A 26,235-nucleotide genomic window follows, 5' to 3' on the forward strand; every position below is an offset into this window, starting at 1 on the left:
GTCGAAGCAACTAAAAATTAATAATTTCCTTTTCAACGGCTTATTTTGAATTGAACATAAATAAAATGCATATATTTGAATAATATATTTTGTCGGTGTATTTTTAGGATTGTGCGGATGATATTTTCGATATTTGTGGATATGAACGCTAATACAAATAGTGTTGATTGTGAGTAGGATAGAACACAAAAATTAATGAATATAGTATAAGTTGAAATTTCTAACAAAAATGTTGTTTATTTATTGGCGCTATTTATACAAGTTTGAGTTGTTTCGCGTTTTCTTAAAAAAGTGAAATAGCAGGATAAAACTTTTTACAGATTAGTTTGAAGAGCACAAAAATACCTACATTTTGATGGTGAAAAAGGGTACGATACTTTTTTTATTATCAAATTATTTGCAAATTAGTGAGCAGAAAACAAATATGATAATGAATTGAGGAACACGACGCTAACGAAAAGACATTTTATTACTAAAACAAAATGCATTTATAAAAGAACCTACCTAAGCATGCAGTGAAGATTAAATTCCTGCATTGAAAATAATGCTATGCATCTCAAGCATTTATCTTTACTTTTGTTAAAATTTAATTGTTCTTTCGTCACATAATATCAATATCTGTTTGTTATTGTTTTTGTTATTATTTTCAAGATTGTTATTGACTCACTTATTTGCTTAGGTTTAGGTAGGCTCTTTTATGAACGTATTTTGTTTTGGTAATTAAATGTCTTTTCGTTAGCGTAGTGTTCCTCAATTTATTATCATTATTTATTTTCTACTCACTAATTTGCGAATAACTTGATAACCAAAAAAGATATCTAACCCTTTTCCCCGCCAAAATGTAGCTATTTTTATGCTCTTCAAACTAATCTGTAAAAAGTTTTATCCTGCTATTTCATTTATTTAAGACACACATATCTGTGCATCACTCAATATAACAAACGTCACACACAAAACAAACTATAGATCACACATAATCATACTCAGCTAATAAAGTGTAAATCATTACATGACAAGAATTCCCTATAGTGGAAGAATGCCTTCCCAGGAAAAACCTCTTCACCGTATTCTTAAAGGATGTCTGACATGTAATATATTTCATTTGTAAAGGTAACCGATTATACATGAAAATCGCCAGATAATTTGGGGTGTTTTGTGTTATACATATTTTGATTGTAGTAGTTTTATGTTTATGTTGTATTGTGTTTATGTAGTAAAAAAACGGAAAAATAAACCCACGATTGGTTATTGGTTACTTAGACAGAAAGGGAAAACATATTTTGATTGTAGCAGTTTTATGTTTTTATCAAAATAAAGGTTGATTTATAATAAAAATAAATTTGATTCTTTATACTCTAACGAAAATAAAATGTTTTGGAAATGTGAAATATCTTTTCTTACAAATCTTCCTTGTTCGTTTATATATTCGCATTCGTTAACAAAACACAGTGAAATGTGTGAATACGAACACAAATGCAAATTTAATATTTGATGCATATAATTTGCGAATACAAACACAAATATTAAGAACATTCTTACTGTTGGTATCTTTAACAGCACACATTTTCCAAGCAAAATATTTTTTACCAAATGTTTTCGGGAATTTGCCTATTGTTTAAAATCACATTTCTCCTCCTGTTGCAATTTGACTATTTTAGAATCACCTGCATTATGTATTAATCTCGTAAGATACAAGAAACTATACAGGGTGTATCACGAAGAGGGCCCAGTGGGATTATCTCTAAAAGTAGTTAGAATTGAAATCTGAAAATTTAGCACTTGATGATGACTTCCGGTATAACCGGAAGTGCGAGGAAGTTGACACTACTTTCAGTGAATAGATCTTTTTGATAAACCCCTGTATACAAATATTCAGATTTCAATTCTGACTACTTTTAGGAACGTCAATTACTAATAGTTTTGCTTGCTATTTACAGATGGTGACATCGATCCCATGTGGATTGAATCTTTGAATACATTAATGGATGACAATAAAGTATTGACTCTGGCCAGTAACGAACGTATAGCTTTAACGGCTTCGATGAGGTTATTGTTTGAAATAGCCAATTTGAGAACAGCTACGCCGGCGACCGTTTCCAGAGCTGGGATTTTATACATCAATCCGGCCGACTTGGGTTGGAATCCGTTCATAGCATCGTGGATAGACACCAGGACGTTGCAGAGCGAGAAGGCCAACCTGATGATACTCTTCGACAAGTACGTTCCCCCCTGCCTCGATGCGTTGCGCACTAAATTTAAGAAAATAACTCCTATATCAGACATTGCACATTTACAAATGTTGTGCTGTCTCTTAGACTGTTTTCTGACACCACAGAATGTACCTCCGGATTGCCCAAAGGAATGGTACGAGATATACTTTGTATTTTCCACGGTGTGGGCTTTCGGATCTGCTCTATTTCAAGATCAAATCATCGACTGGAGAAACGAATTCAGCAAGTGGTTCACTAACGAATTTAAAACAGTAAAATTTCCCATTGGAGGAAATGTCTTTACTTATTATATCGAAGAGGAGAGCAAAAGATTTTTACCATGGACAGATTTAGTGGCCGACTTCGAATTAGACTCTGATATACCTCTGCAAGCCACTTTGGTCAATACTGCTGAAACAACTAGGATTCGTTTCTTTCTCGATCACTTGGTATCGAAAAAAGCTCCCGTGATGTTAGTAGGCGCAGCTGGTAGTGGCAAGACAGTAATCGTTGCGGATAAACTGAACGCACTACCTGACAGCTATTTGATTACTAATGTGCCATTTAATTTCTATACAACTTCCGAAATGCTGCAAAGGATATTAGAGAAACCGTTGGAGAAAAAAGCGGGGCGCGTGTACGGACCCCCTGGTAGTAAAACAATGATTTACTTCATAGACGACATGAACATGCCCGAAGTCGATAAGTATTTTACCGTCCAACCTCATACACTTTTGAGGCAGTACATGGATTACCAGCACTGGTACGACAGGCAAAAATTGGCCCTCAAAGATATCCACAACGTGCAGTTTGTGTCATGCATGAATCCAACTGCGGGTTCCTTCACAATAAATCCTAGACTTCAAAGACATTTTAGTGTTTTCGCCGTAAGCTTTCCTTCCCAAGAAGCCTCGTATCATATTTATAACTCGATATATCAACAACATCTGACCGATCCACTGAAGAAATTTAATTCCAACGTTATTAAGGTATGTCCGAACATTGTACAAGCAGCTTTGGCATTACATCAAAAAGTCGCCACTACTTTTCTACCAACAGCTGTCAAGTTTCATTATACTTTTACTCTGAGAGACATGTCGAATATATTCCAAGGAATGTTATTTGCTACTGGTGATGCTGTTACCAATCAAACAAGTTTCATTAGACTGTGGATGCACGAGGCCAGCAGGGTGTATGGGGATAAACTTGTTGAACGCAAAGATATCGATTCATTCAACAAACTAGTGATTGAATCAGTCAAGAAAAGTTTCGAGGAAATTGACGACAATGATGTGTTCGAGAAGCCTTTAATATTTTGTCATTTCGCTGAGGGTATAGGAGATCCAAAATATTTTCCGATTCGCGACTTTGTCCACCTAAGTCGTTTACTGAATGATGCATTAGGGGGTTACAACGACTTAGTGGCTGCTATGAATCTAGTGTTATTTGAAGATGCAATGTACCACATTTGTCGTATAAATCGTATAATGGAGGCCCCAAGAGGTAACGCGCTGTTGGTAGGAGTAGGAGGCTCGGGTAAACAGTCTCTTACAAGACTAGCTGCGTTTATATCGTCATTCGAAGTTTTTCAAATTCAACTGAAAAAAGGATATTCAATGAACGACATGAAAGCGGATATTGGCAAACTGTATCTGAAATCTGGCTTAAAAAGTATCGGCACCGTTTTCTTGATGACCGATGCTCAAGTACCCGAAGAGTCATACTTGGTCCTTATAAACGATTTACTTGCTTCTGGAGAAATTAGCGAATTATTACCCGACGAGGATGTTGAAAACGTAATAAACGCTGTAAGGGGGGAAGTCAAGAGTACTGGACAGGAGGACAGCCGTGAAAATTGTTGGAAATTCTTTATAGACCGTGTGAGGAGATTGCTGAAAGTGGTTCTTTGTTTTTCTCCTGTTGGTTCTACACTTAGGGTGAGGGCCAGAAAGTTTCCAGCATTAGTAAATTCAACTTCTATTAATTGGTTTCACGAATGGCCTCAAGAAGCTCTAAAGTCAGTATCTAAAAGATTTTTGTCAGAGATCGAGGTATTGCCACCAAAACTGGTGGCAACTGTGTCAGATTTTATGTCTTATGTTCATTCCACAGTTAACGATATGTCCCAAGTTTATTTGGTGAATGAGAAACGTTATAACTATACTACACCTAAATCATTTTTGGAGCAAATCGATTTATATTCGAAATTATTATCAGAAAAAACTGCTGATGTGAAAAACAACATAGTACGTCTTGAGAATGGTTTAACTAAGCTAGCGTCTACATCAGAAGAAGTAGATGGATTGAAAGATATATTAGCCGTACAAGAAGTGGAATTAAAGGAAAAGAACGAGGCTGCTGGTAGGTTAATCGCTGTGTTATCGGCAGAAAATGAAAAAGTTGCAAAGGAACAACAAATAGCAAGTGAGGAAGAAGCAAAGGTTAAAGTAATAGAAGAAGATGTATCCGTGAAAGCAAAGATATGTCAAGAAGACTTGTTAAAGGCCGAACCAGCTTTAGTTGCAGCACAAGCTGCACTTAACACACTGAATAAAAATAATTTAACTGAACTTAAATCGTTTGCTACGCCTCCAGAAGCAGTTGTTGCTGTATGTGGTGCTGTTATGGTCTTATTCTCCAAGAAGGGGAAGATTCCTAAAGACAGAAGTTGGAAGGAATGTAAACTTATGATGGCCAAGGTTGACCAATTTCTTAACGACCTTATAAATTATGATAAAGATAATATGGCGCCCGAAATTGTTAAAGCAACTCAAGAATATTTAAAGCTTCCAGATTTTAGCCCTGAAAAAATATTTTCAAAATCCATTGCTGCTGCTGGCTTATGCTCTTGGGTAACTAACATACTAAAATATTATGATGTTTTCGTTGTTGTGGAACCTAAACGAAGAGCGTTAGCTCAAGCTAATAAAGATTTAAATGATGCTCGAAGTAAACTTGCAGAACTTAATGAGAAGCTGCAGGAGTTGGAAAAACAGTTAGGAGTGTTACGGGCGGAATTTGAAGAAGCAACAAACGCGAAATTGAAATGTCAAGCAGAAGCAGATGCTACAACTCAAATGATAGATTTGGCAAACCGCCTGGTGAACGGATTAGCATCTGAAAATATACGTTGGAGGGAACTGGTAAAACAGTATAAGCAATCAATCGTTACGATGCCAGGTGATGTTTTACTGGTAACTGCATTTATTTCCTATGTCGGATGTTTCTCTAGACAATACCGTCTAGATCTTTTCAAGAAATACTGGCTGCCTTACTTAAAAACTTTGTCTACTCCTATACCAATGACCGAGGGTTTGGATCCTTTATCTCTTTTAACGGATGATGCAAAAATCGCTCAATGGAATAATGAAAGCTTACCAAATGATAGAATGTCCACTGAAAATGCTTGCATCCTTACAAACTCCTCTCGTTGGCCATTAATGATTGATCCTCAGCTACAGGGCGTGAAATGGATAAAAACTAAATACGGTGAAAATCTTGTAGTTGTGAGGTTGACCCAAAGGACATATCTGGATAAGATAGAAACTTGTATATCTAATGGGTCTGTCATTTTGCTCGAAAATATCGGGGAAACGTTAGATGCTGTGCTAGACTCTATTCTGGGAAGGGTTCTCATTAAAAAAGGAAGGGCGATAAAAATTGGAGATAAAGAAGTTGACTACAATCCTAAATTCAAAATGATTCTTCATACAAAACTAGCTAATCCACATTACAAGCCAGAAATTCAGGCACAAACAACTTTAATTAATTTCACCGTAACTAGAGACGGTTTAGAAGAACAGTTATTGGCCGAGGTCGTAAAAGCCGAAAGGCCTGATTTAGAAACATTAAAGTCGTCTTTAACAAAACAACAAAATGATTTCAAAATCACTCTAAAGAATTGTGAGGATAATTTATTGTACAAGTTATCTTCGGCAACAGGTAACATATTAGGAGACGTAGAACTCGTGCTGAATTTGGAAACAACAAAGAAAACTGCTACGGAAATAGCCGTTAAAGTTGAAGAAGCTAAAGTAACGTCAGTGAAAATAGATGAAGCTAGAGAACAATATCGTCCCTGTGCTGCTCGAGCTTCTCTCTTGTATTTCATTTTAAATGATTTGAATCGCATAAACGCTATTTACCAGTTTTCCCTGAAAGCTTTTAGTGTTGTATTTAAGGACGCCTTGGCCAGGGCAGAAGCGGCGGAGAAACTCAAAGACAGGGTAGTTAATTTATTAGATAGTATTACGTTTTCTGTTTTTATGTATACATCCAGAGGACTATTCGAACGGGACAAATTAATATTTACTGCCCAGATGGCATTTCAAATATTATTGCAATTAAACGAAATCATTCCCGAAGAACTCGATTTCTTGTTAAGATTTCCATCTATGCCGAACCTTATTTCCCCTGTAGATTTCTTGAACAGTGTTTGCTGGGGAGGTATTAAATCGCTGTCCCTTTTGGATGCATTTAAAAGTCTGGACAAGGACTTGGAAGGATCAGCGAAAAGATGGAGAAAATTTGTCGACAGTGAGTGTCCCGAAAAAGAGAAGTTACCAGGAGAATGGAAAAACAAAACTAGTTTACAAAGACTTTGCATCATGCGATGTTTGAGACCAGACAGAATGACTTATGCAGCTAGTGTATTTATAGAGGAAAAGATGGGTGTTAAATATGTCACCTCCAGGACAGTGGAGTTTGAAAAGTCTTACGAAGAGACGAGCGCGTCTACTCCTACATTTTTCATTTTGTCACCTGGAGTCAACCCACTGAAAGACGTTGAAAAGCTTGGTAAAAAATTAGGATTTATGTTTGATAAGGGGAATTTCCACAGCGTTTCTCTTGGACAAGGTCAGGAGATTGTGGCGGAAAATGCCATGGATCTAGCATCCAATGAAGGCCATTGGGTTATTCTGCAAAATATACATCTAGTCCAAAAGTGGTTAGCTACTCTTGAAAAGAAGATGGAACAATGTGCAGACAGAGGGCATGTGAATTATAGGCTGTATTTGAGTGCAGAACCGTCGGCAGATCCTCAGGAGTGTGTGATTCCACAGGGAATATTGGAGTCCTCCATAAAAATTACAAATGAACCACCTACGGGAATGTACGCAAATCTTCATAAGGCCCTCGATAATTTTAATCAGGAAACACTAGAAATGAGTTCGAAGGAAGCCGAGTTCAAGGCCATCTTATTCGCACTGTGTTACTTCCACGCCGTCGTGGCAGAGAGAAGGAAGTTTGGACCTCAGGGATGGAACAGAAATTACCCATTTAATGTAGGGGACTTAACTATCAGCATTAGTGTGTTGTACAATTATTTGGAGAGCAATAACAAGGTAAGTCATTAATATACAATACTAGTTTGTTACAGTATTAATATAATGGACAACAAAATAATATGTTGTTTACTTTAGAGAAAGCTGATAGGGTTTGGTAGATATTAATTTTTCAGAGAGGTGGGAGACTATTACCCTATCTCTATACTGTAACTCGAATTAGAGTATTTAAAGTGCAACCGAGCCCTTCGTCCCCTGAACGACTGAATCACACTGGCTAGTCAGTGGGACAGTGGGGTGGGTAAGAGGAGATGAGGTTGATGCGCTACCTGAATTAAAACTACTTTGAGACACCTAATTCTACTCTATTAACGGAATTTACTTTCGAATCCCGGATTGTGCTCTTTAAAAACAAAATATGCAGGTGTAACACAATGTATCAATACTTATGCAATATTATCTCATTTGATAAGGTTTTATCTGCAGAAAGTGATCACTTGCGCTTACATAGTCTAAATACAAAAAAATATACTTGATCTCTCAGATTTACTAAAATTGAGCCCAATCTGGGTGAACGTTAACTTATACTCAGCAATAAATCAAGAAATACTATTAAATGATAAACCAACAGTGAATAAAACCGTAAATACTATGATTATCAGTAATTAATACTCCATTTTCAACATGGAACACATAGATTACAAAATCTCGTGGTACTTAGCTGTACTCGACAGCCAGTCAAGTCTCCAGTTGGTCTCTATGGCCTTTTATACCAAGGTCTTCGGAATGGGGTGGTCGATCGGCAGAGGCACGAAAATTCAGGTCCAGTACAAAAATCCAGTCCGTACCAACAAGGACGGTCCCATATAAAATGAGGTCCGCTACGAAATGGGGGTCCCGTACAAAATTCAATGGGGGTCCCGTACAAAATGCAATGGGGGTCCCGTACAAAATGCAATGGGGGTCCCGTAAAAATTGCCCTGAAAGTACACCAATCCTTAGATTTCGTGTATGGCTAGCTTTACGACGAAAAACAATGAAAATTACTTACGTGGTTGGAGATACGGCAGAAAGTGGCTTAGTACAACAGTCCCACGCCCGGGTGACGTCGTATGAACATGATCCAACCAAAAGGCTATATTTTCAATATCAACTCGCAACCAAACCAAACTCCACGTATTGAAATTAACTATCCACTGGACAGTCACCGGCAAAGCAGTTTTAATCCTTAGAAATCTCCAAGAGGCACTATATTCTGCTTTCCATGCAAACCCAACGGCGTGGTCACTCAAGCACAAGAAAAAAAATGCCGAACGCCCTTTGCGGACCGAAATTCTAGAACAATTCCTGCCAACCTTACCCATTTCTAACAACATAGATCCAAATTTCCCCAAAATCGACACAAGCGTCTCAAAACTAATAACATCAGAATTTTTTCGCAATCCAAAATCATCAAACTACGAGAGTACGCCCATAGTCGCAATAGTTGTGGTGCGTTTTATCGCCGCAGGAGGTTAAACCGCGCGAACTTCGCCAAGCGACATAGGCAACCCGCGTTTCGAACGCAGGGCTGGCTGATCGCTGACCTCGCGCTCCAAAATCTAATTTATTCGCTCCTGAAAAATTAAACCGTAACAAGTTATAGTCTATTAATATTAATATACCTTAAACCTGTAAAATATTGTGTGTGACATAATAATATGTAAACGTAGAAAGAAACAAAAAAATTGATTAGTATACAGGGTGTTATTTAAGTACGTGGACAAACTTCAAGGGGTGATTCTTTGAGTGATTCTAAAGACGAGAAGTTTATTAATGCCCGTTTGCACCGTAGTGTTTAATCCAGGATTAAGTTTGAACTTGGATTAAAATATAAAATTTTGTTTGCACCGCGCACCGTTTCAAATCTATGTATTAATCTAGGATTAATTTAAATCCTCAAATTCGACCGATTAAACTTGGATTAATGGGAAAACATAAATTGACACTATTGACAGTACTTAGCTGCTAGTTATAACTTTTTTAAATAGTTAGGTATTTCTTCCCTTCTTTTTCTGTGAATGAGTGAGTAGTGTTAAGACATCATTGAGAACTTTGAAATGGAATGATATTCTGACTTTGATGTATTGGATGATTTTGATATTTACGAAATTATAGACTTTGGATTTCCCAGAAAAATATATATTAGAAATGATCTATTTCATAATATAGACAATACGACTTTTTTCCGCAGATTTAGGTTGACAAAAAAGACCACATTACATCAGCTAACTTTAATTGAAGAGGAGTTGGAATATCCAAGTGACATGTAAGTTTTACGAACATGTCGGCATGAACACGATGCAACTGGCAATCAGAATTTTGGAGTTATAAAAAACTTTTATTCTTAATATGATTTTGTATTTCTAGGAATAATAGTGTATCTCCTATCCAACAATTCTGACTACTCTTCGGTTCTATGCTTGCGCTGGTCATTTGTCTGCCATTGCAGACTTTTCAGGGATGGACATATCAACAGTGTCCAGAATAATTGTACGAGTATCAATTGCAATAGCTCGGCTTTATCAGAGATACATAAAAATGCCAAACCCAGAAGAAATAGTTAGTGTGCAACATGAATTCTATAAAATTGCATCATTTCCTAGGGTGTTAGGTTACTAAACTAAATCTTTTATCACAATAAAGTAATTTAGGTTATTACGTTAGGTTTGAGAATTTGACTTTGACATATTTTTTTCCGAACATAACAGGACATAAGTTAGCAGCATAATAAACAGTATTCTTAAAGCACAGTTTAATTTAATCTACAATCGGCAGTAAGTGGTGCAAAAGCTAATTATTAAAACCTAGTTTTAAAATTAAACCAAGTTCAGTTAAACTTGGCTTAAATTCCGGTGCAAACGGACATAAAACATTGGTCCGGTAGTGCTTCGTTTTGAAGATACAGTGGCCCAGTGGGCAACCAATATTTTTGACAAAAAAAAAATACGTTTGGTTACAATCTTCCATTAATTTTTCGTTTAGTATTTTCCAAATTTGACACTGAATCTTTACGTCAATGAGAGAAACATTATATGAACTATCCCTACTATTTACGCAGGAGGAACTCACCTCCCAATTATTTTTAATTAAAATTGGACTCCTTGTATATATTTTTTTATTTACTTTGTATTTTGTAAATTGAATATTATTTGAAATATTTTACTGAATAAGATATTCTTGTTTAGGTTCCCTGGGAAGATTTACGGTATCTTTTCGGTGAGATAATGTATGGGGGGCACATAACCGACGATTGGGATAGACGATTATGCCGCAGCTACCTCTTGACTTACATGCAGCCAGAATTGGTGGAGGGCGAGTTACAGTTCGCACCAGGTAACAATTTGGAATTCGTAAATGAAATAGTACGTGTATAGTCCAATTAAATGAACCTTTAAATCGCAATTTGGTCAACTTGCCTGAATTTATGATATAAGTTAGTTTAGGGTATATAATAACAATAAGTGGCAGTAATTTTTGTTTCAACCCCCGGCCAGGGGTGAAAAAAGATAAAATAAAGGGGTTTTTCAATATAACTCAAAAGGGGTAAGAGCTAGAAAAAAAAGTCGTAAAAAATTAGTAGAGCAAAAAATTCTACATAAAAATGGTATATTTTTTCTTATAGCTGTTTTGCATTGACAATTTATTGATGAATTAATTCATGAAGTCGCTTCATCAAGAAATTGGACAAGTGTAATGCACCAAATCTGCGGTCAAATAACTTCATGAATTTATTCATCAAGTTCTTGACGAATTAGAACATGCTCTAATTTTCGTCAATTTCTTCGTGAAGTTCGGAAGTACCAACCCAACATATTTCCAGCCTCAGATCAGTAATGAGGTTATGTTATTGAATATGTAAATAATTGTGTGGCGTCGTACTAGTTTTGCAATGTTTTTACTGATTTGTTACAAAAACTAATGTTTATATGATATGTGTCAAAACGGTACCGCTGTTGTGTCACTACAATTATGAGTGGAAAGGTGACATTTTTGAAGTTTATTTGCTTCTTTGATTCATTAGTAGAACTGATTCATGCGTCAAAAAACTTTACAAAGTCTGTAGCAGTGTAAAACCACTGTTTACCAATAAATTCGTGAATTAATTCATGAAGAACTTCCTCAATTTATTCATGAATAAATTGTCAATGTAAAACAGCTATAATACCATTAAAATTAACGGAGTTAGGGAGACTAGGAGTTATGGGATGATTTCAGAAATTTAAAAATTCATAAGAAGCAGAAAAATTAACGACTAGGGAGACTAGGAGTTATGGGATGATTTCAGAAATTTAAAAAATCGTAAGAAGCAGAAAAATTAATGAATTTTATTATTTTTTAAAAATAATCTACTCTAAAAAATGTAAACTTTCTGTTGAGGGAAATAGATATATTTTTTAATTTTTAATAAAAAAGTTAAAACAATTAAAATTTTTTAGTCGTTTATTTAAAATAAAAAAGTTGCTTTCGATATTTTGTTTTATGACAAAGATAACAAATCACATTCGCTTTGAGAAATTGTTATAACTTTTTTTATTAAAAATTAAAAATGATATCTATTTCTCTGAAAAGATAGGTTGTATTTTTAAGAGTAAATTAGAAAAAAAGTTATAAAATTCATTAATTTTTCTACTTGTTACGATTTTTTAAATTTCCGAAATCATCCCTTAACTTCTAGTCTCCCTAAATTTGTTAATTTTAATAGTACAAGAAAAAGTCAATACACCATTTTTATGTAGATTTTTATGATCTACAACTTTTATAAGAAACTTCTTTTTCTAGCTCTTACCCCTTTTGAGTTATCTTGAAAAACCCTTTCATTTTATCTTTTTTCACCCCTGGCCGGGGGTTGAAAAAAAATTACTGTCACTTGTTGTTACCTATTATATACCTCAAACTAACTTATATCAAAAATTCAGGCAAGTTGACCAAAATTTCGATTCAAAGGCTTATTTAAGGCCTGCACATACATACGCGGTAAGGTAAGCGGTGGTAAAATTTTATTTTAATAATTTTTAGCGTTTCAAACTACATATTCTGAATTAATAATTATTACAGAGCCTTCATAAATGATCACAAGCCACGTGACCAGTAAATTTGTTTGGAACTGTAATTTTATTTCTTTCATATTGGCAATTAAATTTCGGTAAAATTAAAAGTTATAAAAACAATAAGATCGGAGTCATTTTTCGCGAGATTCTATTGAACTAATCAACGATTTCATTATCTCGAGCCGAGACGTAACGATTTGTTATATGTAGTTCATTGTAAACGTATCAAGACACCAAGATTTAGGGATTTTTTGTTACCTATGCCATTCAGCAATGTTGGATTGCCTAAGCTCGAGGATTCACGTGGCTTGTAAACATTTATTAAGGCTCTGTATAACGTGCCTGTACGCACCAAATCCAAGAAACAGAAACCGGCGTTTTTGCATAGAGTGCAAGTAGTGATTTCAAGGATGTCGCTTGCAACGATTTTTGCCATTTATAAATAAAAGGTCATTAACACCAAATTCTCGAATGTTTAATTTGAATAAGACATTTTGAATTAAAACAACCTAAATCAATCTACAGTCTACAAAGAGTAAGCCAGACATGTCTGCCGTCACTCCGTGCAATTAACCACACTGAACTTGACATAACTGCTCATTGGAAATAATTGATCAGTTGATTGAATGGGGCAATGCAGGGTCGACCGGTTTCGAGTAATAATTCTAATAAATATTGGTTGCAAAACCCTCTAATTTTTTCTCTCACTTCTAAAATAGAATATGATGGACCAAAAGTAGAGACTATTGAAGTAGATATTCTATAGATTTTTTCACAGATATTTTAATATTTGTTTATTTATCTAAAATGGCGGTTTTTGTTTAAGGGTTCTTTGCACCTCCCAATACCGACTACGTCGGCTACCATCGTTACATTGATGACAGATTGCCCTCGGAAAGTCCGAATCTTTACGGTTTGCATCCCAACGCGGAAATTGGATTCTTGGCCTATACTTCCGAGGTAATGTTTAGGACGATCTTTGAGATGCAACCGAGGGATGCTGGAGCTGCTGCAGGAGGGGGCATGTCTAGAGAAGACAAGGTAACTGATAGGAATTATACACTGATTTTTTCACCATTTCGAATATTCCATAATACGAGGTTTTCGAATATTCCATAATACGAGGAAAAGTCGTTAAATAAAAGGGAATATTTAATAACAGTTTTGCACATTCGATATTTTTTCTGTTGTCAACAGCGTAGGTTAAGCGTATAGTAGGTTATGTTTACTGGTTTTTAGACTTAACACATCGGCAAGCAATTTACTTACGTTTGAACGGCAAGTAAAATTAACGTAATTCATATATTTTACAAAACAGCTACAAAAAATGACGAAATTTTTATTTATCTAAAGAACAAACATTATTTTTTGCACAGTCGATCTTTTTTTGTTCATTTCCAACATCTGTTGTTAACGCAGTAAATTATGGTTATTGGTTGTTAGGCCCAAAACGGTAAGTAATGTAAGTAATATTAATATAACCTCCCAAAAGGATAAAAAATACCTAAATATCTATACAGGGTGTCTCACTACGAACTCCATCGATGGATATCTGGGAAACCACTTGAAGGATTTTTTTGAAATTGTGGTAGTGTGATACGGGCGATGGGGTCTACCAAGTTAAAATTTTTCAAGGTTATCGTACTTCCGGTTCATATTTCAAATGGAACTCCCTGTATATTATTGCATTTTTGGAAGGAGCATTTATTTTTTAAGTTGAAAACATATAACACACTCCGTACTTAGGATTGACCGTTTCCGAGATATTTTGATTTTTTGGCAAAAATTGACACACGCAGACTGTCAGCAAAATTTAGTTTTCCCGGAAACACAGGTTTATTTCTTTTGTGCGAATTGGATATTTTGTTGTGAAAGATCTAATTTATCGGATTTAACATGAAATTTTCCAGTGTCTGTACAAGGTGGCCAAAAAAAAAGATTGAATATGAGGTTCAGAAAATGTGAAAAACTCGAAATTTTTTAATGGAAACCCCCCATTTTTTAACGTACTCGCATTGTGCTCTAATATTGAATGTATATACCTAAACCCAGTCGTTTTCATTTTATGTATAATAAACGTTTCCCTTTTCATAAAATGGTGTTTTCATTTGTTTCGCACATTTTAGGTTGGCTGTGACAGGAAGTAACAATAACAGGTTTTTAATTGTCAAATTTATTTTAATAAATGTTCAAAATGTCTTCCTTCAACTTCTAAACTTATTTCACACCTTCGGATTAGTTCCTTGTGGGTCACTGCTCTAATAGAATCCGGTAATTTTAGACAGACAACAGAAAACTACTATGTCCACGTCGTTGTTTCTAGTTACGCCAAAAATAGAATATTCACCAGCAATTTATATTTCTACAGGTAAAAATTTAGTTAAGTATTTGAAATTTGGAAAATTAATAAACTTGAATGATTTTTTTGGTGACAAATTTTGAGTATTTACATAAAACGTGGTATTTTTTATTGCAAACACATTGCAGAATCGTATATATAGCTTTTCAGTAGGAGAAAAATTGAATCTGCAGTAAAAAATAGAGGTTCCTTATTGAGATTTCAAACTTACCACGTATAAAAGATTCAGGAAAGGGACTAATTTTAGCTCTAATATATTTCCCCTCCTGAATGATTAAGTTTTAATTATTGACATTTTTTTCGCAGGATTATATGGCGAATACGTAGGTACTCCTTCTCTTACATACTCTTAAAAGGATTGTAAAAAAAACATTTTTTTTTCACTATCATCGTCTTTTCTACCAATCTAATTCGTTTACTCTTATTTTGTAAAAGCCTCACCAACAAAAACAAAAAAGTGAACATGAAGCCTAGCAGACTTATTCAAATAAAGCTAAATATGTATAATCAGAATATCATTATTTCCCTGCGCTATACTTACAAAAGAGGGAATATTTGATTTTATAGTAAATTACCTATTCACTAGGAAGACAGGATAATAGTTTATAAAATCAGAGGTTATACATGATCCAGTTAAAAAAGTGCAATAAATTCTGGTAAAACTACAGGGTGATTCACAACTTATCCAAAAAAATTTGGGAATAGATGCGGCATGAGAAATGGAGTCAATATCGTAAAAAAAAAGGTTTGTAAAATCCTTACAGTGTCCGAGAAAAAAAATTATTAATGTTATAGTACATTCAACCACTACATAGCTGGACAACTGTAGTCTCTAGCGTGCAGAAGTGCATTTTTAAATCATTTTCGAACTGCCCTTTTTGATTTTTTCTTTACAAAACTGAATTTATAAGGGTCCCCTGTACATCCAGAATTTTTATTTTATAAGTTCTGAATCACCCTGTATAATCATCTAAGATAACGTCGGTTTAAAATAGCAAAGATGATACCATTTATGAGAAAAACAAAAAAATAAGATGATTTTTCTTTATAAACCAGGTCTATAGTTAATAGAAAAAAAAGCAGATTCTCCTTCTTCTTCTTCTACTACTTTTATTTTTGAGATACAGGGTGTCAAAAATGATTTTTATAAATGTGTTGTTTCTAAAAATGTAACAGTTACTAACTTCGTCAAAATCAATAAATTTTTATGCCTAAACACCGCTTGTATGTCAACCACATTCTATTAAAGCAGCCATTGTGAATTGTTTTGTTTATTCATATACACTTTAACAATATTATGTGTATACACTGGTAAAATACTTTTCCATCTTTTGTATTAATTTAATTTTCTAAATCACAGGTTAAAAGTGCTTTAGAGGACATTATGGATAAGCTTCCAGAGAGGTTTCCTGTTGCTGAAATGATTGCAAAGGTCGAAGACAAGACGCCGTACATCATTGTGGCTTTCCAAGAATGCGAAAGGATGAACAATCTCACATCAGAAATGAAGCGTTCTCTACATGAACTTGATCTAGGTAACTGTCTAAAATAATTGCATAAGAATTTATCAACGAGGCGCAACGTTAATCCATTAAATATACAATACTAGTTTACATAACCAATGTTTAATCCGAGTAATGAACGTTGCGCGAAAATTTTCCGCTCCTATTGCGCGGAAGTGAAGAAAAATATAAAAAGCGGGTTTGTGTAGTCGCACAATTACGAGTCGTACATTTGGAAATATTATTCTGATAAGCTGATTTAAGTACAAATGTTTACTTTTCATTTAAGTTAGCCAATCAAGATATTTTCAAATCGTAATTCGAAAAGTCGTGACTCACATAGGGCATTGCAAAAAATAATGGTGAGGGTCTCAGGCAAAAACAAGTAATAATATATACACCGATCGAAATAACTCATTTAGAGGGAAAAAAGTGGAAATGGTAAAGGGGATTATAATAAATGTAAAAAAAACATAAACGTAAAAAAATATAAATGCGTGAGTAGGGGTGACGGAGAGTTGATTTCCGAGAAAAACGCGAAAAACGGTTTTTTTCTTATTTTTAATTTTTTATTTCTCATTTCCGCAAAAATAATTTAGATTTGACGAAACTTGGTGAAAGTATACCTACCTTTCTGTGTCTTAAATAACCACAAATCTTTTTAAATAAAAAAATCAAGAAGTTTCCCAGATATTAAATTTTTCCGGTCTAAAACACTTTTTTCAAAGAAAAATTCTACTTAGAAAAATCATCGTACAGAATTCTGCCGGTAATCATTTTTTTCGTTTTTAAATATACTTTTTGGTGAAATAAAAAAATGTGTAAACGCAGTTCTAAAATATGCTCAAAAATGAAAAAATGAAAAAATACTTGCAACAATGACTTTTTCAGTAATTGTTGATAATTTGTTTAAATTTAAAAAAAAATCAAAAACTGATAACACCATTGTTTGAACCAAAACTTTATTTTTGTACAGTATTGCTATAAACATCTAAGTAATAAAATAATTAATAATTTTTTTCCGTAGGATCGATTAGTGTACTTATTTTTTTAAATTTTGATGAATTTATAGATATACATATAAGCGATTTTTTAATTAAATTATTTAAAATTCCAATTTTTGCTTTCAAAATTATAAAATTTTTCAAAATTTTTACAATGGATATTTACAATTAAATAATACTAGGCGTATCTTGGTCTTTTTGACAACTTTTTGATTTTCATCGTCCGATCCTTCATTAGACTGGGTTTCCTCCTGATCTTCAAACGTTTCTTCGATATCACTTAATTCTTCGGTTAATTGATTTTTCGGGCTGATTTCATGTGAAATGTCTTCGGAATCACTGAAATTTTCCGAAGTTTTATCAACGTTCAAACAATTGTCCGAACCATGACATTTTGTACATAAATCTGTCATCGCAGTCCATGTTTTTGACACCCGCACCTATTTACCGTCACAATTGGTTTCGCAGCTGAAAGATATTGTTTTTAATAAATCTTCAGGCACGACTGAAAATTCTGTAAAGCGAGGCATGAGTAATTTGGAATTATTCGCAATTACTTCTGTCCAGCCCCAATTGGTTACAGTTATTTTGTTTCCAAGCCACATCTGAAGCTGAAAGTATGCTCTATAGGAGTGTGTAGCTGCTCCAACAGTTGGTGGTAATTTTTCTAATTTAAAAGTAGACTGCAGTTAATACTTTGTATTGATGAAATTTCAAATCATCCAGAGATAATTTATAATTCGTGCATTTGTAATTCGCCTTAGATGTATACTGTACAAAAATAAAGTCTTGCGCCAAACAATAACACACAGTTTCTTTTTATTTTTTTCCGTACAATTGAATGGTGTAATCAGTTTTAGATTTTTTTTTTAATTTAAACAAATTATCAACAATTACTGAAAAGTTCATTGTTGCAAAACATTTTTTACTCTTTTTTTGCATTTTTTAGCATGTTTTTGAACTGTGATTACAGATTTTTTTATTTCACCAAAAAGTGTATGTCAAAACAAAAAAAAATGATCACCGGCAGAACTCTGTACGATGATTTTTTTAAGTAGAATTTTTCTTTGAAAAATAAGTGTTGCAGGCCGGAAAAAATGAATATCTCGGAAACTTCTTGATTTTTTTATCCAAAGAAAATTTGTGGTTATTTAATTTACAGAAAGGTATACTTTCACTAAGTTTCGTCAAAATTAAATTATTTCTGCGGTAATGAGAAATAAAAAACGAAAAATAAGAAAAAAAGCCTGTTTCTCGCATTTTTATCGGAAATTTTGAGGTTATCTCAAAAAGTAACCTCTACAAAGGTTGTAGATTTTTGCATGATCTACTACTTTAGTATTGGATACTTTTTTGTTTGATGTCAACTTTCGCCAGAAATTCCAATGATACAATTATTCACAACTTTTTAACCCCCCATATCAACCCTCCGCCACCCCTGCTAACGCATTTATTTTTTTATGTTTATTATAAGCCCCTTTACCATTTTCCACTTATAAAACTGCAGGTAACAATTTTTTTTCTCTAAGTGTAATTTGGTGGGACTAATATTAAATAAGTTTATAAAAGCAAAGTTTTAATAGACGAATATAGCTTTTAAGTACGAGCGAGCGCAGCGAGTAACTAGTTTACGTCTGCTTATTTCCATCCTCGAAATTTTGTCGAACCCCTACTTTGTCCTAGGGTAGCAATCTGTTGCTTGCCTAACATTGCTTAGACAAGGGACCAACGATTTTAGATTCTTTCTGGGGAATTTGTATATCTTCTGTGAATACACCGACATACCACTAGAAGGTAGTCGAGCATCGCGAGCCTTCCCTGATGATCACCCATCCAAGTAGTAACGGCCAACAGCGTTGCTTGACTTTTCATATCAATGACATGAATTCCAAATGCTCAAATGAAGATCGCAACAGAGTATTTTTAATTAATAAATTCATGACAGCATAATTTTAACGGTGGATCTCATTTGATTCTTGTGGCTTCAGGTTTAAAAGGTGAACTTACCATAACGTCTGACATGGAGACCTTGGAGCAGGCCATATTTATGGATCAGGTTCCTGACGCCTGGGCCGCTAAAGCCTACCCCAGTTTACTTCCTTTAGGACAGTGGGTGGGCGATCTAACCTTGAGAATAAAGGAACTCGACGGATGGGTGTCTGATTTCTCTATGCCGTCGACGGTTTGGTTGGGTGGGTTCTTCAATCCCCAGTCGTTTCTGACGGCCATCATGCAGCAGACCGCTAGGAAGAACGAGTGGCCCCTGGATAAGATGTGTCTTATGACTGACGTTACCAAGAAGCAGAAGGAAGAGTTCAATTCGGCACCCAGGGAAGGTGCCTATGTCCATGGACTGTTCATGGAAGGTGCTAGGTAAGTGAAATTTAGAAATTAAGAAGATCTTTAAACCATTATTAATTTCGAATTATTCCCTTATTATATTATTTCATATTTCAATCTTTTCTCTCACTAGACTTTGTTTATATTCTTAGAATTTATGGCATATTTCTTTAAAACATCCTGTATAATCAAAGGTCTGTCGGAATGTCCGTTGAAAATGAGCAACAATGCTAAATAAATTAATTAGTGAAAGTACATACTTTCTAACACAAACATTACTATTCTTTGTCGAATGAATTACGGAAAAATAAATGTTTAATTTGTTAATAGTAATGAAGCAACAATTATTCATTCATAATAAATGGAATATTCGTTTTATTCCAGATGGGATCCCCAACTCAACAGTATTGCAGATTCAAAACTGAAGGAGCTGTTCCCAGTAGTTCCCGTTATATTTATAAAGGCCATTACGCAAGATAAACAGGATCTACGAAATATGTACGATTGTCCGGTGTACAAAACACGAATGCGAGGTCCCACATTTGTCTGGACTTTTAATTTGAAGACCAAGGAGAATCCTCTGAAGTGGACCTTAGCAGGAGTGGCGATATTATTGCAAATATAAAGTTATATTTATTGTGATATATTCTATGAATAAAGTGTTATATTAATTACTGTTTTGATTAACAATTTTCCAAAAAATACTATCTACAGGGTGCAACTAAAATGCTCGTTCAAATATTAACGATTGACAGGTTTATTACACCGTCTTCTGAAGTTGGAACATACATTGGTTTTGTAAGATATACAAGGTAAAAAAAATCAGAAGAATATAAAGTATCAACAATATTGCATTTTTTGCCTCATAAACCTATTTGTCCAATTATTAATGATTTGGAGGTTACAATAAAAATAATTATGTTCAATTTCTGTGGCTAATAAACATCTAAACAGATGAATGTAGCATATGGAGGTCCTTTTCATATTTTTAAGACGTTTGGGTCTATTTATTGGAACATATATTTTTATTTGATAGGTAAAGATTATTATTAAAAGCATAATACATCATTTCAAAAGTCAGGTGAACATGGTGAATTGCAGTATCGTGTCTTTTGCCTATCTATCTGGGTACCGATCATTTAAATATTCTCTTACTTTGCAAGTGAAGTGCAGTGATGCTCCTCATGTACAAAATACACATAGTTACGTAAATAATTGGTAAATCGTCAAATATCCGGCCCAGTATTTTGTAGAAAATCTAAATAACTGTTGCCATGGTAATCTAATAGTATCAGTCAGATATTTATTGATACAACCAATTCATATACGTTATAAATTCACCCTAAACATGCCTTTCCATAATGACATGTGAATTTTTATTTGCGTAAACATACGGCATGTACATGTACCTACATGGAATATTTTTTTTACTCATATACAGGTATACGAGTAGAGAAAATAACAATTTCGACTCATGATGAAATATTTCTCAGTGATCATTTCAGTGACGTATCTATATTTCTTTACTCATTGTGGCATTTCGACGAATCATTAAAAGTGCTAGAGGGTGAATTATTTTATTTCCTAGTACTTACTTGTCATTCTTGAATAAAAACTATAATACAATAAGAACGTTAATTTTCTATTTACTTGAATGAGAATGCAAGTGGGCTATTATTAAACCCACAGGAGAGAAGTTCGGTGCATTTCCGTAGAATCTAGCTTGTAGAAGTATGTATATTATTAATGAAATAACACAGTTTAAGGCTTTTAGCACACCTAACTCTGTGGTGCAGTTGTTGAGAAAGATGAACTGAGTTCACCAGTTTCATCACCACGAACTGCAAGAACATTGGGCTTGGAAGAACGTGTGTTGCATCGTGTTGAGGAAGAAGCAGGTGACAGTATTCGAAGAATTGCATTAAGAGAAGGAGTTGATCATACGACCGTGTGGCGGGTTTTAAAGACCAATTAACTTTATCCGTATCAACTACAACGGATACAAGGACTGAGTGAACTTGACTTCCCAGCACGAGAAGCCTTTTGTGTTTGGCTATTGGAAACTTGTGCCAACGACCCTCTCTTTTTGCCTTCCTTATTATTCACAGATGAAGCTGGCTTCACAAGAGATGGTATCTTCAATTTTCATAATGTACATCTATGGCATGAAGAAAATCCGCATGCCATTATTCAATCCAGACATCAACATCAATTTTCAATTAATGTTTGGGCAGGCATCATTGGTGATTTCTTGATAGGCCCTTTTGTTCTTCCCGGACGACTTAATGGCCAAAATTATCATAATTTCTTAGAAAATGATCTACCAAACATGTTGGAGGATGTTCCACTGAATTTTAGAGCACGCATATGGTTCATGCATGATGGGGCACCGGCCCATTTCAGTCTCATAGCACGTGAATTTTTAAACGAAGCATATCCTGGAAGGTGGATTGGCCGGGCAGGACCTATAGCGTGACCTGCACGTTATACGGATCTAAATCCCCTTGATTTCTTCGTATGGGGTCATCTAAAATCAATGGTGTATTCTACTCCAGTTCAGGATATCGAGGATCTTCGGCAGACAGTAGAAAACGGATGCCAGAGAATTCGGAACATACCAGGAATTTTTGAGCGAGTGAGGCAGTCCATGACAAGACGAGCTCAACAATGCATTGGTGTTCATGGAGGTCATTTTGAACATCTCCTTTAAGTTCATTTACTGTTGTTGTTGTTTTCATTATTTGTTACTCCTTTAAAATAAATAAAAAAACGTTATTTATCAGACCAAGATTAAAGTGTCCATAACTCAGAAACGAATCATTTTAGAGCAGATGTGTATATAAACTTTTTGATCGCCTTGATGAGTACAATATGGCTATGTATAGCCAGCCCACCTTTTTTGTTACACCCTGTATATTAGGTAACTTGATATTCTGCGACATGGTTTTAGTAATTTAATTCAACGTTATTGTTAAGAGAAAAATAATATTAAAAGTTGTTGAATATATTTTTGATAAGTACAAATTGCGAAATTTCATTACCAATTCCTCTCACATTTAGACAAAACAACTTTTTATTATCTGTCTCCCTCATCAAAATAAGTAAAATAAAATTAAGAGTATAACGGCTATGATTCTTTAAATATCAATTGATCGATTATTTAGATAATTAAAAAAAATAAAAAACATTGGAGAACCACCATATTACAATCCACTACCGGCCAGGACATTTCTTGGCGCTTTGTTGCAACGCACACTCCAGAGACTAATAATTGTCTCGTTTAAGACTGACTTGGTCATATATTTCACCACCGTAAGGAAACTTAAATATAATAAAATTAGAGTAATTATATTCAAATTGCTTTTGCCTTTGTAATATACAATAATCTACCGTCTTCATTAGACCGCGATCTTTTTAAAAGAGAGATACAATAATACCGGTTCACCGGTAAAGGGTCTGCTACGCATAAAGAGGCTAAGTAGGTATTTAAAGTTCGTTTATCTTTATGCAGAAAGGTTTTTTTTAGTAACGCTCAGCGGTCCATAGTCCCAAATGAGAGAGAATCTGGCCAGATTTAAAATATGAAAATTTTATGATATTGTGGTACCAGTGCTGTTAAAAGCTCAAAGGCTTTGCTTTAATTACAGTTAAAAAAATATATGATGTCGGAACAGCTCCTAATGAATTAGTAATAATTTTCATTTTAGGTACCTAGTTCTTTATTTGACTATTTACTATGGACATTAATTAGTATATGAAAACACAGTATATCCATGGCTACAAGAAGGAAATATTTTTATTTTTCATATCACGAGAAAATGTCATTTTTGATAAGAATCGTTAGGTAAAATAAAAACTGTTTTGAAAAAAAAAAACTGTCAGAATAAGAAGCTGCATGACAGTGACAACTATTTTTTATTTGGTCGTCCAAAGAGAAAATAAAGGTCAATACAATAAGGGGAATTTATTCTTATATGTATTAGGTATTTTATTTACATTTTCTAAATGCTTTGCAGATGCAACTCGACTCAAGAATTCTCCATGTCCAATAAAAAACGAATTTTTTTCTTCTGCAAAAAATGAGGAAAAAAATAATTTCCCTTTTGTCCTCTCAAGTCGTCGGATGTATAAAAGGATTAGTTTGAAATTTATATATTTGATATTTATAAAACTGATATAAATATTCAGACATAACTAGAAAGGAAAATTACATAGACCATCAACATGTTTATGCTATTGAATAAATTCCATCTACCGAAGAGAAATTCAAAAATGGTACCAAATTTTTGGTTTTTTACTACCAGATGGCCTCACAGTAGAAATTTGAAGAAAACAACCAAGAGTTTCAGTTTTTTTTCAGTGTTACAGTCCCTTTTCTCAAAATATCTCGAAACCTGAATAACTATAGTCCGCCTGCGAGCATTAATGACATATTGGTATAAAATTTTTCATAAAAGTTCAACGTAAAAAATTGTATTAAAGGTTCGGGTTTTAATTTCAATTGTACCATTTAATGAAAATATACATATATACTATTTGATCAGTTCATTCATACTAATTGATAGAGTTATACTATTATAATTATGAATTAGTCAAAATATTTAGCTCCCTCTTCTTTCTTCATTCTCTGTATTTTTTTTATTTTATACAAGAGGTGTTGACGGGATTTTATTAAATAGATAAAAAATATGTCTACAAAAATAAAACACATATTTCACCAAACGATGTTATACATATATGAGAGATTTTATGGTCTTAAAATTCAATAGCTTGGGAGGAGAATGGAAATATCTCAAGGGGAGCTTTTCAATTCTTACTGGAAATTTTCAGAACTGATCAACAAGTGGATCTTGAGTGCCATAATTTGTTTGCTTTTACAGGCAATATCTAAGAGATGAATATTTCGATTAAATGCGAATCCACGAGTAATTGATAGAAACAATTCAAACAAAGGGTGGCAATTAAAGGAAGTGAATTAAAGTGCTTCGTAGGCCAGATTGTACGAATATTTAACGGAACCTAATTATTGGCCATGTGCATAACGTAAAGTCTGTAAATACTTACAAATAGCAAGGAAAAGTAAAAGTAAATATTCGACACATGATTAAACTTTTATTATTATTAGGTAGCAACCTTGCAAAAGTTGCCGTAAATATTAGTATCATTTATTGTACAAAGGTTTTCAAAATTTTACTTCATTTTATGCACACCGATTGTAACTATAATTATTACTAATCTTGGTTATTATTAAATTAATATGTTTCATTTTTCAAATACGTGTGCTTAAACTTATTCATGACATTAAATATTTATTGTTCATTGTAGCTTGCCTCATGTCATCCTTCATTTTCTCTGCCTTATTGACATATTCTTTGTCAGCATTATAATTGGATCTTAGTCCCTTATCAAGTGACCTATCTCCTAGTTGTTTCGCTACGTAATAACAGATTCTCTACAAAAACTAAAAAAACTAATAACTTACTATAGACTCTTCTAATAATAGTTCTATTTTTAACATCAACATGAAATATTTTGTAGCATGCGTGGATTTCACTGTTACAATTATTTTGTCATTTTAGTCATTGAGTAAATCGGTGTCTCATCTGCGATTACAATTGCATTTTTAGTTTCAACAGATTTTCTAGCAGCTTCCCACATTTTAAATATTATATACGTTGATATTTTGATGTGTTTTTTAACGCAAATTTGAAATTCTTAGCTACCAACGTGCTGTATAGCTAAAGTTGGTGTTGAGAAAGTTTAAAAATTAAAACGAAATGTCAGTTAAGTTGCCAAATTATTTCTAAGAATCGTTTTACACTTATTAAATAAATGTCCATAAACAAACTATTTGTTTAAATATTAAAAGAAATACAGTTTAGAAATGCATAAGATTTGTTTTTACTAAAAATTTAAGTAAATAATTTTACTGTTTATAGCAGAATGTAAAAAAAACTGGAAGACACAAAAATAAGAAACATAATTTCTCTGAGTAGTATTCCACTAATCTGAAATTATCGCAAAAATAATAACTTTTTCTGAAAAACCTCTCCGTTTTCGAGAAAATTGCAAAATCATTTTGAAGCTCTTCTTGACATACATGACAAAACAAATTGTTGGTAGATCACTTTTTAATGAAAGAAAATTTCTAAGAAATTTGTTTCATATACGTCAAAATTTAAATGATATCAAATGGCAAATGAAATTTATAATGTTAACATGTTCATTTAATAAAAATACATCTGCATACGTGTGTTCTAAAATATTCTAAATATTGGACTCCAATTTGCTGCAGCCTTCTTCTATTCATTACAATAGAACTTAAGTTTGTGACTTGTTCTGCATATACCAATCTTTTAAGAGAAGTTCAAATGAAGAAGTCCAGTTCATTCAGGTCTGGCAATATAAGTGGCTATTGAATAGTCTACCACGTGCGGTCCACTTT

The 26,235-nt window shown here is 33.8% G+C and overlaps 1 protein-coding gene across 1 annotated transcript in view; it reads left to right on the top strand.

Moving 5' to 3' along the window:
• LOC108904356 (dynein beta chain, ciliary-like) overlaps positions 1-20,415 on the top strand; it is an 80,631-nt gene extending 60,216 nt beyond the window's left edge. Inside the window, exons 12-17 of the mRNA XM_018706872.1 lie at positions 1,938-7,555; positions 10,723-10,870; positions 13,412-13,626; positions 16,305-16,479; positions 19,439-19,823; positions 20,175-20,415. Coding sequence (XP_018562388.1) covers positions 1,938-7,555; positions 10,723-10,870; positions 13,412-13,626; positions 16,305-16,479; positions 19,439-19,823; positions 20,175-20,415 — 6,782 coding nt within the window. The remainder of the gene's footprint in view (positions 1-1,937; positions 7,556-10,722; positions 10,871-13,411; positions 13,627-16,304; positions 16,480-19,438; positions 19,824-20,174) is intronic.
• Positions 20,416-26,235: the final 5,820 nt, after the last annotated feature.

Source organism: Anoplophora glabripennis, unplaced genomic scaffold, assembly GCF_000390285.2.
Source record: "Anoplophora glabripennis isolate ALB-LARVAE unplaced genomic scaffold, Agla_2.0 scaffold141, whole genome shotgun sequence".
NCBI classification, from domain to species: Eukaryota; Metazoa; Arthropoda; class Insecta; order Coleoptera; family Cerambycidae; genus Anoplophora; species Anoplophora glabripennis.